Raw genomic sequence first — 14,411 nt, 5'->3', positions numbered from 1 at the left:
CAAAATTACATTTTGCATAGTGACTTTAAAGAAATTAGAAAAAATTGAAATACTTCTGGTACCTATGATGGAGTGATGTGGCTCTGAGCCTCACTTGGTCATTTTCAGCCCTTAATGCATCAACATTCATTGCAAGTTGATCCTGCAAAAACAGATAAATCAAATACATAACAATATGACTTAAGAAAAAAACATCAGTATCAAACAGGGATTTATAAACTAAGATTTAAGATTTTGGCCTCATTTCTATGAAACCCAGAAATAACAGATTTTAAAACACACTCATCAACAATATTAAATGTAAAAATTGGTTCTGCTGCACACAACACAGCACTGCCACCAAAGGCCATCCCAGAGTAACTCTGCAGCCTCTCTATGCTGACTCTAGTAATGACAACATACATTTCAAAAACAGCAATGAAATAAAACCCACATGCTACTAACTTTATTATAATAAAATGATAATAAGAAGAAACAATAAGATTTTTCCAGCTCTCTGCACAAAAGGTTCTGAAAATATTCCCTTTGAACTTGGACATTTTTACACACTCTATTAACTCTGAATTTAACAACAGAGAAATCCAATGAATGAGAAAACAACAGAAGACCAATAAAAAGCGGCTGATGATGAACATCTGTGCCTTTTGAGAAAACAACTGGCCTACACATCCAAGAATTCCACATTGTGCAAAACATTCTTTAACATTCTTCATTTCATTACAGGAGCACAGCCTCCAAATCCTGGCCTAGAGACTTACCAGAGTGACGTGGGGAGGTGCAGTACACCTGGGATTTAACAAGCTATAACAAGTATTATTTCAGAACTGATACTGTGACCACAAAATCAACTGCCACTGCTTAAGGGCGTGAAGATATGGAAGGCCTCACCACTTATTCAGCGAAAGAAAACTTGCCATTTCCAGGGCAAGCACAACACCAAACAGATGCTATTAAAAAGCAGAAGCCAAGTCTAATAAATTAAAGACAATTTTTAGCAGTTGCACACGCATTTCATATCCAAAACTTTAGGAAAATCTTATGGGAAAATATCCAACATTAAAAGTATTTCTCTTTTCTTTTTGCTGTTCAAGGTCATATGTACAAAAATATAAAAGTTCTACACAATCCCCAAACTTGGACAAATTGCCAACAATATCCAGGCACTTTACATATTCAGAAGTTTTTGAGTAAAAGCTCATGTGTTACCTATAAAAGCCTCACAAAACTGAGGCACACAACACCATAAAATGAACATCAACTCCCTTACAGAGCAGGTAATGTTAAGATCTGTGGGGAATTAAAACCTGATCCTGCTATGTAGCAAGGCAGCAATGATGCTCCAACAGAATATTTCAGAAAAGCAGAGTGTACCTTTTCATGCTGAAGCTCCTCTATTTGTTTTTTTGCATTTTCGATTTCTCGAAGAAGTGAATTCTAAAATAAAAGGTATCACAGATTAAGTCACTTATAAAAAGCTTTACAGTTTTAAACCATAACCATGAGGAGTATAAAAAATAATTCAGTCAACATTATACATCTTAAATAAAGATACTTTATTGCTTCCATTCTTTCACTTTGATTATAGCTGAAGGTTTATCCTTCCAGGTGAACAGCCCTCTAAATAATGAATTTAGTAATAGTACTGGTTCCATAAATTTTTAATAGCAATAGCAACCTTTTAAAACTGCATTTGAAAACATCTGACTAGTTAAAAAAAAAAAAAAAAAGGAATAATTAGGCAGCTAAAATAAAGTAATTCACTGAGTGGTTATTGAGAGGAATTAGCAGCTATTATCCTTAAGTTTTCATTCTATTTGCACTTGTTTGACCTAAAAGAAGTCCTACATAGTAATTTCTTGGATGTACTGTACTTTCAGAACTGCAACACTCACTGAATTAATGGCTTTCCTAAACATCAGAGCTGTTTTAAATTAGAGATTCCCCCTGCTGATAGGAAACTTATGACTTGCTATCTTTCTTTTCCTTTTCTACCACAGCCAAAAAGTTCTGATTAACCATTTCTTGAGGCTGTTAATACCTTTATTACATGTTTAAGATGAACTACAATTTCATATGTGAAAAAACAAATCACTCTGGGGAAAAGACCAAGTTACCAGAACAAAGTCTCAAAATTTTACCTGCACATTTCTTTCTAAGTTATCATAAAAGAATGAGCTGGAAGCCTCCACAAGAACACTTCTCTAAAAGCTGTTACTTAGAGTAAAGAACAAGCAGATTTTCCTCATTACTCATGAAAGAAGTTATGGAAGATAGGAGGACAGGCCAGGCCTAAGACACCCCCAGTATGCAGGCATTTAAAAAAAACAATGCAGAAATTGAATTTAAAAAGACTGTTTTGACTGTTGATATCATAACATGCTCCGTAACTAGAATTTCTGAAGCAGTTGGTAATGTTGAAAATAGTGATGTTAACTAAGAAACACAAGGCAAAGTTTGCAGCCTTAGGTGCCAGTAGGCACCTTTATCATCAACTCAAATGATAAAAGTAGGACCCATGTTCCTTCTGCACCACTCAGTTCCTCCCAGCTCTGAGAGTATAAAAGGAGGGCAAGAAACCAACTAAATGCCTGTAATGATCTGAGAGGAGCAGAGTCCTGGAATTATGCAAAGATGTGTCATCTGACACCTGACTGATGGTTTAGGGATGAGAATTGAGTTGAAATAAATGCAAGAGGAAGCAAACACTTAGTAAAAGTCTGAAAACATCATTCTACATATTGAAGTGTTTTATTGACTTTAAAAGAAAAATTCACACAGTTTTTACTGAAACATTTTCCCCAGATGGGCATTTCACTCTCCAACAAAGGAAACCAAATATTTTTTTAATCCAAGACGAAGCAATTCTAAATCAGCACCAAGCAAAGTGCCACTTTAGAAGACCTTGCTTTGCTGGATGTAGAGTAAGGGAATTTAACTTAAAGGCGTGCATGGAAGAAAAATCCATAAGGAACTACATCCAAAAGCAGAAAGGAAAGAAAAACACTAAAAAGCTGAATGCTGGGGAAAGTTCCAAGAGGTGTATTAACAATGCCCGGAACAGCCCAGTTACATTCACATAATGAGTCCCAAAATTATCTACCTGGGAAGAAAACACAAGGTTGTTTTAACTTGCAAGAATCCCACAAGGACTCAGGGGAACTGGAACAGCCAGGAGCAGTGGGAAACAAAAGAAACTGAACTGAAAAGGCCAAAGTTCTAGTCCTAATTCTTCAGGCTTCCTGTATTACACTGGATGAGCCTACTTATGCAATCCACACCAATCAACTAGAAAAGGATAAAGCTGTTGAAAACTAAAAAATGCTTTCTCAACACTGCAGTGCAATGCCCAAGGACAGCCTCAAAAAACTGAATTTTATGTACATATTTTCAAAATCCACACTAAAAAACAGCCTTAAGAGAAACTATTTATTAATAAGGATTTCATATTTATTTACTAAAGTTACAGATGTGTGCAAACTGCACAAATCACAGAATTCTGACCATTCTAATTAATGTATGTGCTGGAATGTGACTTGTTACCTTATCTTCCAGGGCAGCCATCCTTTCCTTGAGATGAAGCTGGAGCCTTTCATTGGATTCAGACAGAAGTTTATCAACAGTTTCTGATAAACGTTTATTATGCTCTTCATTCATCTTCTCTCTCTGTCTAGCCTAAGACACAGAAAAGCTACTGAAATAACTTCAAATTTTCAATGTCTATAACAATTTTCAGGTTATAAAGGCAGTAAGCTTTCTTTAACAGCAATATTTTTCCAGAGAGGAATACTGCATGGACCTCCAGGACTCTGTGAGGGAGTATAAGGGACACTTCAGAGTGTAATAACTGATCCAAAATCAGAAGTTTGAAAATCTGAGTCTACATTAAAAAAACAAACAAACCGAATTCAGAACGAATTCCATTATTTATAACCCAGGAACCAATTTCTCTATAGTAATTTAATTCAGCAAGCTTTTGATCTGTCTCTTCATCAGAAAGTATGAATAGTAATAGTAATATTACTAGCAATATTTAATATATTTTATTGAGTATGAATACATACTGAGTATAAGAATAGTAATAGTAATCAGATATTTTCTATTTTCAAACTTCCATTGCAGACTTTCAGCTTTCCCTTGAGATTTAAGGTGAGACATAGTACAGTGACTCAAATCTCCCAAATATCAGCCAGCCCAAGCTCTGGTTTTCTTTTGAAGAGAGAAATAAAACCAGCATTGCTGAACGGTAGCAGCCATGAAGGGGACTGAATTCTTTCTTTCAGCTTTTTATCTTTGTCAAAATTATGTACAATACCCTTTGCAGCTCTTGATTCTTCTCCTCTAGCTGTGCTTCCATCTGCCTCAGTCGTTCCTCAATGTTGCCATGTCTCTCCTCAGCCTGTCAATTTGAAAGCAAAATTAGAATTTGGGTGGATTTTAAGGTTTCAAAAGCACAGAAACATTGAAGCACAGTAATATTTCTAACATGCTTCGCACAACTTCCATTTATGGTAACACAAAATGCGGAACAGATGCTTTTCTGTCACCAAAAACCTTGCAAGGGTTCATATGTGAGTAGCAAAATGAGGTAACCTCTCACCATGAATCCACTGCTCTTTGTAAATGAGCTTGCAACAGCAGAAGTTCATTCATATCCCGAAGAATTAAAAAAAAAAAAGAAAAAAGAAAAGAAAAATAAAAACTAAGTGCATTTTCAGCTTTTCCTCACTAGCCTGGAGGATGTGACTCTGTGTTAGTACCCATGACAAAGCAGAAAGCAGCAAGCAGAAACAAGGACCAAGATACAAATTCTACCTTCCTAAGCTTGGTGGTAAGTTCCAACACTTTTGCATCTTTAGCAGCAGAGCTCCCAGGAGACAAAAGGTCAGACTACAGAGCCAGTTAGGGACGGGAAAGATAACAGGGAAAGAAATGAAACTAAGACTTTCAAAGACAGCATACACACACACTTGAAAAGGTTCACTTGTAGTTCACTTGTAGTGAAGATAATTCTTCACACTTCATTAGCTCATTTGCAGCCCTCTAAAAACCTTGATATTTATTAGTATCGTTACTTCTCTTGCTCCTCACACTCTTCACTTGGTTATAAGTAGAAGGATTTTGGGTTTCCCCTTCAGAAACAGTCCATGCTTAGAAAGACTTTATGCCTAATACTGAATTGATTTTAATAAAGAACACCAAAGTAATAATTCACAGAGACATTGTCATAATGTAACATAATTAAGAAAAAACCCGCTCAAGTTTCAAGGAGCAAAAATTAAAAAAAAAATAAATTAAAATAAAAATCAAAAAGGGCATCTTCAGAGAGATGAAGGGAAAAAGTAGAGAGAGCAAGGATAAATATTCTGAATTGTATGTGGGAAACCCAGACTGTAACAAAGCCAACACTATGAGCAGATTTCATGCAGTGGGACACCGATGGAGAACAGAGTCTGGAGGACACTGTCCAGGGGCCTCACCTTTGTAAGTGCTGCAACTCTCTGGGCCAGCTCAGCTTCCACCTCTGGCAAAGTCTCAGCTTTCCTCAGGGTCTGCTGCAACTTTTGCTCAGCCAGTTCCAGTCGTTCCTGCAACTGCCTGTTCTTATCTTCACTCTGCACAGGATCACAATCAAAAACACTTAGGGTTAAAAATGGTAATTAATTTTTAAAGCGGCAAAGAACAAGCTGTGAATTTTCTTAATCAAGGCTGTGCTAAGACAAGGGACAAATTCCTACATATTTTAAATAACACTCTGCATATTATTGCAAAATTCAATTCTTTTCCAAGTGTGTACACTTGGTTTATAAAGTTGGACTTTCCTGTCAAGCATATGTCAAATTTCCACTCCCAGTAAAGCAACATTCACTTCTATTACAGCCTGTAAAAATCACTACACATTATACAAGTTTTAAAAGGTTTCAGCTTAGAATGAGTAATTCTCACACATGAACTTGAAGATGCTTGGATGCACATATAACAACTTAAAAATCCACAACTAATAGGGACAAAAGCCCTGAAGAAGTGCGCTGAAATTCTCTAAATCATTTCCCCTTCCCAGTAAAACTGTCTCATCTTCATTCCCAGGGTAAAACTCTGCAATGTACAACTCCATTTACTGAAAAACAGTCAATACCAACAGCCCATTACTGATGCTATTTATCTTCCTAAAAGCAAAGTGCTTCAGTAGAGTATGAACATGAATTATTTCCATCAGTTTTATGCCGTGCAAAATGCACTTTATCTTATTTCCAATCCCAACCTGTCTGTGCATGGAGTCTTTAGTGGCAATTTCATTTTCAAGTTTATCATTGAGGTCGTGCACAGATGTAGCTTCACGTTGTGCAGCGAGGTAGCGTTTCTCAAGAGTTGTAATTCTCTCTTCCATGTCTTCCTTTTGGGCCATAGCCTGTGCAAGACACAAAGCAGAATTTAGAATACGAGAGAGAATTATTTTGTGGTCAAACTGGGGAGCAAACCTCAGAAATAATAGAAATTAAAAAATAAAAAATCCGACATTTCTGTTTTCTTGGTATAAAACAAAGTAGAAAGATGAGCCTCACTTAGGCTTACAAGTTCAATGACTTTCTTAAAACGCTGATTAAAAAAGACTCATCTTTATTATCTTACACCACAGATCTGCCACTTACCTTTTCAATGGTACAAAGACAGCAAATCTTGACGTGCTGGGGATGATCAGAGAATGTTCTTGGACTTAACTAAGCACCCTATTTAATTACAGTATGCTGCAATAAACGGGACCTTGGAGATTAGTGATTGATCAGGAACTGTCAATGACAGCACTGAAATTAAAATGATTCTTCCTCCACGTACATCTTTAAAAAATTTAAACTTTATGAATAAGTTTAGCTTTTATGACAAGATAAAGCATCTTTTCAAGAACATGGTAAAGTTTGCAATGCTAAATCTCCAATATATCAATGAAATATCTAAGTCACAGATTCAGAGTGAAGACAAATTTTCTTAAGCGACCGGTCTTTTATATTAAAAAAAGAGATCGTGCCCTGAACCATTTTCTTCTCATCTATCAATACAAAGACATCCAAAAGCATAAAGGCTCAACTGAGCACCAAGAAGACTAAAATTTAATAAAGCAGTTGCATTTGAGAGTCCCCACATTTTGCCAGCTCCCTCCTCACCTCTCGTACATCTCTCTGTAACTTGGTATTCATTTCTTCAGATTTGATCAAGTCTTTTCTGGCTGTGTCAAGATCTTCTTCCAGCTCTGTCACTCTGCTGGACAGAGCAGTGAGACGTTCTTTCATTTGTGTCTGCTCCTTGTTTTGCTTATCTATGACGTCTTGGAGTTCAATCACTTTAGCAAGGTTTTCATCATGGCATAAAGAACCATCAGAGGATCTCTATTTAACAAGAAAAAAAGAAGTGTATTTGCATGTTGTAAATAAGACTGAAAAACAAACTGTTACTCATCTGTAAACACTCCTCCACAAAGATAATTTTATTATTGGATAGACTGCAAAAATTGAAATTGTGGTAGCTAAGACTTTTTAGTTAGATGATCATGCAAAAATATCTTATTATAGTTTAAAATTAAAATGTTACAGATAATAATTAAAAAATTAGATGTCAACTAAATAAAGTGAATAGCTGTACCTTTCCATTTGTAGTCGGTATATTTTCTTGTTCATGATTTATATCCAGCATCCCATCTGGAAGTGTTTTCTTCTGATTATTTTGCTCTTTCAAAATCATTAACTAAAAGAAAAGTTTACATACATGTTTTGATTCCTTTCTCACTAATAATATAACGAACAGTTGCAAAAGCAATTACTGATTCTACTGCAAGGTAGTTATTAATAAAACAGCACAGGCACCCAATTCAAGCCACTGCAATCCAAAAATTCTTATTTTAAAGCCATATGAACTGTTTTCTTTCTTTTATTTTGTTTGTTTAGGGGCTTTTTGGGGTTTGTTGGGGTTTTTTGGGGGCAGGAGGTGTCAGAGGGTTGAGGTTTATTTTTTTTTCCTCCTGCTCTTTCAAAGTAAATGAGTTAAAAATTAATTTTGTTCCATTTGGCAAAAAACCAATAGCAAGAAGTGAAAGTGAAACTTAGTAAATTACTATGTACAAATACTGACTAAACTGCCCACAATGCACACATGAAGATATAACTTTTAAGACAGAAACATACCTCTTTATGTGTAGTACCTAGTTCTTCTTCCAATAAGCTACATCTTTCAAGTGCTACTCGTAACCTCTCCCTTACCTGAAAAGGTAATTTCAAATTATATGAAATCACTCAAATAAAAAAGAAATCAATTTCATTTATTGCCATGCCCCTTCAGATAATAAATTCCATTACACCTGCTTAATCCAGAGTCAGTACTAACACAACACAAAAAAATAGCCAAATAACGTGTATCTTAAAAATCTAGTTTTTCCTTTCTGGTATAAGCAAACTGTATTTTAAGATACCTGTACATTTAGGCAAGAATTAAATGTGCCCTGAATTTGCTTGTTCTTTTGCAAGGTACAGAGTGTGTAGGCTTTTGCTTATTTCTGTTTAAAAAGAAGAATTCTGCTTAAAGTAATTTGTCAGATTTTATATCCAAATGTCACAAAAGTCAGGTAAACTGAGTTGGCAACAAAACTCACAGTGAATTTCAGGACTGACATATCCTGCTGCCAATATCAGGCAAAGCTGAAGGGAGGGGTTCCTTTAATTCAGCTTCATATCACAGTGTAAGCAGATTGCTCTCTTCCTTGTATTACATAATCAAAAGGCTAAATCCTGATATTGTAGAGGTAAGCAACTGTATGCAATCCCACAGCAAATATATTGCCCCTGAACCACGCTGAGTTTACATTAACAGAGCTAATGAAATACTAGAAACAACCACAGCACCTTGATTTATTTCCACATTAATTTAGGAGAGCGGGTACTGGATGTAGTTACAGTTCAGAGGTTTCTACAGCTTTAGCACAAAAAGGCCCCCACAAAAGAGGGGACAGGATGAGGCACAATATTTCATTACCTTTTCATCAAGGGCTTTATGGTGCTCAAATAAAGATTTTAGTGCTTTGAGAACTTCTACTTCACTAGAAACTCCTGCTGGAGACTGAGCTTGCCTTTTCACCACAGTCATTCTCAGAGATCGCTCGTGCCTGGAGACAAGACACTCCAGATGTTCCAGTAACAGCTAAAGCAAGAAAAAGGAACAATGTTTATTCCTGCTCTGAAAAGCTGCAGAAAACTCTGCCTCCTAGAACATTAAGCTTTGAGCTCTAAACTTCAAATCTCAGAGACAAAGAACGTTGTATCAAGAGTAAGGACCTGTTTTTAACATTTGACCTGCATTAGCAGTGTCAGCTGCTCAAGCAGATCCCTACAACCCACCCACTCTGCTCCTCTGATCCCAGGAGCTGTGTGACTACAAAACCTCAGCTAGAAAGCTGAATGACAGACACAGTGCAGTCTTACAAGCTTTTCCTGATTCAGCACAGCAGCATTTGGAGCTGTGCATAAGCTTCCAAACTTTCTTAATCAACAGACATTTGCACTTCCATGGGGATTCACGTGCAAATATTGGGGGAAAAAACACTTTTAGCTTTTCAAATTCAACACTCAGTATTTTCCTCCATCCTTTAACAATGGAAAGCTTGGAGAAGACAGGGAACTAACCCTGGTATTATTTCTTTCTGCTTTCAGTTCAGCGATTTCTTCTTCCCTTTCCAGCAGCTGCTCCCTGCATACATTGAGCTCTTTTGTAAGTGCTGCAAATTCCTGGAATAAACCAGACAGAAATGTCAGGATACAGTGAGAGTGGATTCATATGAACACGTGACTACTTCCTGAAGTGTTCAGATGACTAAAGCCAATACAATTTACAGTCATGCTTAAGTTCAAACTTAAAACTTACGTTACCAACTGTAAAGAAAAAAAAAAAAACTTGTGAAGACAGAAGATGTTTGACCAGTACTTTTGAAAACTCATTTGTCTCTCAAGGCAGTTATCTGAGTTGGGGTTTCCCTGGTAAGCAAAGGGAAAAACATCTTTGTAATGCATTTTTTTATGGTTTCAAAGAGCTGTTCCTTTTGTGTGTTTGTTTTGTTTGTTGTGTTTTTTTTTTAACAACTGCTGAGGGAGACACAACGAAACAGAGCTCAGTAAAATAAAGACATCAGAAAACATGACAAACTTCAAGTCAGGATGTAAATGTGAGAGACAATGCATAACCCTGCCATCTACCAGAATACAGCTACATACTGGATTTTCATTTACGCCTTATTTCAAATCTCACAAGACCGTACTGAAGCAGTTCCAGCAGTTCCCTGCAGTCCTGCTGGAAATCTCAGAGGATAAGAATCAGAATTTTCTCAAGGCTGAGCCCTTGGGCTCATAGCCCTCACAAGGCTCACACGTCAAATTCAGTGAAGACCTCACCGGACAAAGCTCAACCAAAGTGAAATAGTATAGAGTGAAGTGTCATCAGGGAACAGGAACTGAGGTACCTCAATCAGTTACTGCATGCTTATTACTACAGTGAACACAGAGTAGTCAATATTAAAGAGTATCTTTCTACATTTTTGGGTTTCTATCAGGAAATGATTGTAGCAGTATCTGAAAGAGCCAATACTTCCCACACCACTTCTGCTCTCTATCAACAGCCTCACTAAAAATATTCAACATGAAAGGCATTTAAATGTTTTATCAACTCACAGAGTGCACTCTGAATAGAATAAAAGGTACAACTATATACCACAATTAGAAGCAAATACAGAGCATAACATTACTTATCTACCTACTCTGGCATAATTTAAGTTGTAACCTGAACCACCTTGGCAATCAGAATTAGTGCAAAAAGTAAAGGTGTGAATGTGAACAAGTCCATGTTGCAGAAAAAAGCTTGTGGGAAATGGGAAAAAACCCTCATGTGTTACCAACACAACTTAGGATGTGAAAATAGATAGGCATCTGTCACTCCAATGGCCAGTGAACATTTAAGAAGCACTCAGATAAGAAAACATTGACATATTAGTAAATAATAGTCCTTTTTGTTGTCTAAAATAAGGAAAACACTAATAAACAAGAGACTTGTTTAATGAAAAATGGATTGGTACAGCTGAACTGGTGATGATCAAGATGAGGTGAACGCCACAAATGGCCACCTAAGCGGACACACACCACGTGCACAAGGACTCCTTCTCTATTTTTTTCCAACTCTGCAAAATACACAGTTTAACAGACAGTAGCTGCTTGTCAAGTGAAAGCTTCAGACAGAGCTGTTTTGCAGCAAAATTCAAAGTGACAGGAGGCACCCGCTTAACAGCAAAAGGCCACATCAACCAATTACACTGCACTCAGCAAATTCTAACTTGCAGCTAAAACAGCCAGACACAGTCCAAGGACACTGCCATTTCCAAGATTCATCGGGAAAACTTTATTCTAAAATACAGATGTGACTGAAGAGACAAAACCTGTTGCGCAACACATACTTACAGCGAACTCCTTTGGAATTACTCATGTATGAGACTTTTAAAAAGGGTAAAGACACTAATCCCACCGTCACAGATGCAGAATCCGTGCCTATAATCCCTCTTCCTAAATAAAAATCTGCTTATTGGAAGAAAGTTTCAGTGTAGTCCTCTGGTTAATCAGCAAATAACTGCAAAAATTCTTAATTTATTTTCCTTTTTCAACTGCTAAAAAATGAATTGATTTCTCTACCACATTTCACAACTACACACATAAATATTTCACTGCAGTATTTTATTTGCATTCTTTAAAAAAAAAAACAAAAAGAAGAAAAAAAAAAGAGGCCTAATTATTTCAAAATGGCCTGGAAATACACTTAGGAGAAAAAATAAAACGTAAATCCAGCTACTGGAATTTTTACACACAAAAAACTAACTACAAAAGAGTCCTTGGTGCAAGTAAATCAAGAAGAATCTACTTCAGGCTTCACTGGAGCTGACAGGAAAATTGCCTCTCCTATGAGCTGTTCCTTGACATCCAAACTTTTCCTATACCTTCAACATCCCACCTGTGAGAGTTTGCAGGATTCTGTGTGAGCTTCACCAGCTGTGTACTTGAAAGGAAGTCTATTTACTCTTCAAATGGTTGTAGCACAGAGGGTTCTATCCCACTGCATACTTGTGTGCAAATATAAACTGCAGCACAAATACATCGATTCTGACACGAACCATCACCCTTGTCAGATGACCCAAAACAACCAGGCACCCAGGAATTTATACTGCTGCTGCATAAACACACTGGCATGAATTTCTGGCATTGCACAATAACCTCCACTGCTGTTTGTTTTGACAAAATATAGTTGCTTTGAGTCCCGTGAGCTGCCTAATAAAGAACATTTGAACATCCCTAGTTTCAGCTGACACTGCCAAAAGACATGTCCTATCTAGTTTTAATACTTACCTCCACTGGTAAACAATTTGTGATTTCCCCAAGCAGCTCAGGAGAGAAACTATCTGCAACTTTATAATCTCCAAAAATTCTAAACTGTCTCATAATTTCTTCTTTGGCACTAAACGAATGTACAGAAAGAATTAAAGGAAAAACTTTCCTTTTTATCCTAAAAGCTGATTATTTTTCAGTAATTAAGAAGATTAAGATCATCAGTTCTGCTCAAAATGAAAAATACACAACTCAGGGTTGACTAGAACAGTACAAGCCCTTTCAGAGCACTTAAAGAAAAGAGAGTGCTGAATTTTCCCGGGAAATATTCCCTGTTGATCAGAACATTCTGGCAAACGCCCATATGCTACACTAAACTGTTTACTGGAGAAAGTCACTTTCTGACCCAACTGCATCATTCCAAAAACATCTCTCTTGCTGCCAGAAGTAAATACTTTCAACAAAAAGCTACACTGAGTAAGTTTGTTCTTGTTTAGCAATCTACAGAGGTTTTTTGTTGTTTTTTTGGGGTTTTTTGGGGGTTTTGTTTTTTGTTTTTCACAAACTCCATGAAGCAAGAACACTTCTTTTCCACCAACCTTCAGAATTGACCTCCAATCTTTAGTTTTTTTGAGATCACAATATAAACATCTTTCCAAAAGCTGGATCAACTGGTGCCTGGCTGTCAAGCCTGCACATTTCTGATGTCTGAGCTGACAGACACTTGGGTACTTCCAAGATCCCAGTCCAGAAACATTAACAGCTTTCAGGGAATAGGTTCTCTTCATGGTTATTACCAACATAATTTATAGGTTCCACAGATAGTACATGACAAACCAATCAATGCCAGATGTCAGGAATACAGTATTTAACCTAGGGGGAAAAACTTGAAAGGAACACAGGTAATCCCTGGAAGTCTGTTAATATAAGATGTGTACTAGGGATGCTCTACAAACAACAAACTGTAAATTTTCTTGGAATTTGATCAAGAAAAAAACCCTTACTCCACAAGAAATGCAACACCAGTGAGAACATAAGGAAACATGGATTACAGGCAACAACATGGCACAAAAACATACAAAGGATGGAAAGATTTGTAAAGAAAGCCCCAAACATTTTAAATTCATCAAAGAATGTACTACTACTAAAGTACTGTGAAATACTACTATTAAAATAGTACTGTTGAAGTAGTAACTTCAGGCAACAGAAAGATGAAGTTGCAACTGTTGCATCTTGGAACATCTCTGAGCGAAATATATGAGTGGAATTTATCTCTTTAATCTCCAAGTAATATTTTGTTTTACTGTCATTCTGGTCTGTAGCCTGAATATCAAACAACTCACTCACAAAGCTGAGCAGCTGAAAGGAGCACAAGAAGAACAAGAGGGAAAGTGCAGCAAAGTGCAGGATATCAGGGATGGAAACGAGTGCGATCTGAGATAAGTTTCCAGCATGATGCTTACACCACATATAAGCCACAATTATTCCAAATGATGCATACATGGAAATGACAAATATACACTCTTAAGCAAAACAATCAAAGAAAACTTGAATATTTAAGCTTAACAGGGTATTTCACGGTCACTTCACTTTAAGGAATTTAGGGAGCACACAGGCATCAAGATCCCCAATATATCTGAAAGTTCCTAACAAGCATATTTAGGTTCAACCAATTTTGTTTTGGGTTTTTTTAGGCTAAGAATTCTGAAATACTTCAAGGGTATTGAGAGTTAAAATTGAAAAGAACTGATTTGTTTTCATCATTAAATCCAGCCCTCGAAGAAAACAGTTACACGCACTTTAGCAGCAAGAAATCCAGAAAACACGAACCACCAACACACATCATGCTTGGCCTGTTCCACGTAATAAAACAGAGTGCTTTCAACCTTTCCATATCTCTGGCATGCGCTAATGGGAAAGAGCAGAATCAGCCTGGAGTGTGCAAAGAAAAATATTTTGCTTTTCACCTCGTGAAATTAATTTCCAGTAAGTATCAAGCAGCCTGGATTTACTAAC

The 14,411-nt window shown here is 36.7% G+C and overlaps 1 protein-coding gene across 13 annotated transcripts in view; it reads right to left on the bottom strand.

Moving 5' to 3' along the window:
* PPFIA1 (PTPRF interacting protein alpha 1) overlaps positions 1-14,411 on the bottom strand; it is a 54,079-nt gene that overhangs the window by 23,857 nt on the left and 15,811 nt on the right. For 7 of the 13 annotated variants that reach the window (XM_027907792.1, XM_027907790.1, XM_027907793.1 and 4 more), the window contains 12 exons: positions 9,663-9,764; positions 9,016-9,180; positions 8,172-8,246; positions 7,633-7,734; positions 7,158-7,379; positions 6,260-6,406; positions 5,478-5,612; positions 4,813-4,887; positions 4,313-4,396; positions 3,541-3,672; positions 1,372-1,434; positions 63-142 (listed from right to left, as the gene is read on the bottom strand). In XM_027907792.1, coding sequence (XP_027763593.1) covers positions 63-142; positions 1,372-1,434; positions 3,541-3,672; positions 4,313-4,396; positions 4,813-4,887; positions 5,478-5,612; positions 6,260-6,406; positions 7,158-7,379; positions 7,633-7,734; positions 8,172-8,246; positions 9,016-9,180; positions 9,663-9,764 — 1,382 coding nt within the window. The remainder of the gene's footprint in view (positions 1-62; positions 143-1,371; positions 1,435-3,540; positions 3,673-4,312; positions 4,397-4,812; positions 4,888-5,477; positions 5,613-6,259; positions 6,407-7,157; positions 7,380-7,632; positions 7,735-8,171; positions 8,247-9,015; positions 9,181-9,662; positions 9,765-14,411) is intronic. The other 6 variants (XM_027907795.1, XM_027907803.1, XM_027907796.1 and 3 more) reach the window with 1 other exon arrangement.

Source organism: Empidonax traillii, unplaced genomic scaffold (genome assembly GCF_003031625.1).
Source record: "Empidonax traillii isolate 1590-97213 ecotype Southwest subspecies unplaced genomic scaffold, ASM303162v1 scaffold1547:size94665, whole genome shotgun sequence".
Taxonomy (NCBI): domain Eukaryota; kingdom Metazoa; phylum Chordata; class Aves; order Passeriformes; family Tyrannidae; genus Empidonax; species Empidonax traillii.
The sequence above is the reverse complement of the archived record's forward strand: the minus strand, read 5'-3'. Positions and strand labels throughout refer to the sequence as shown.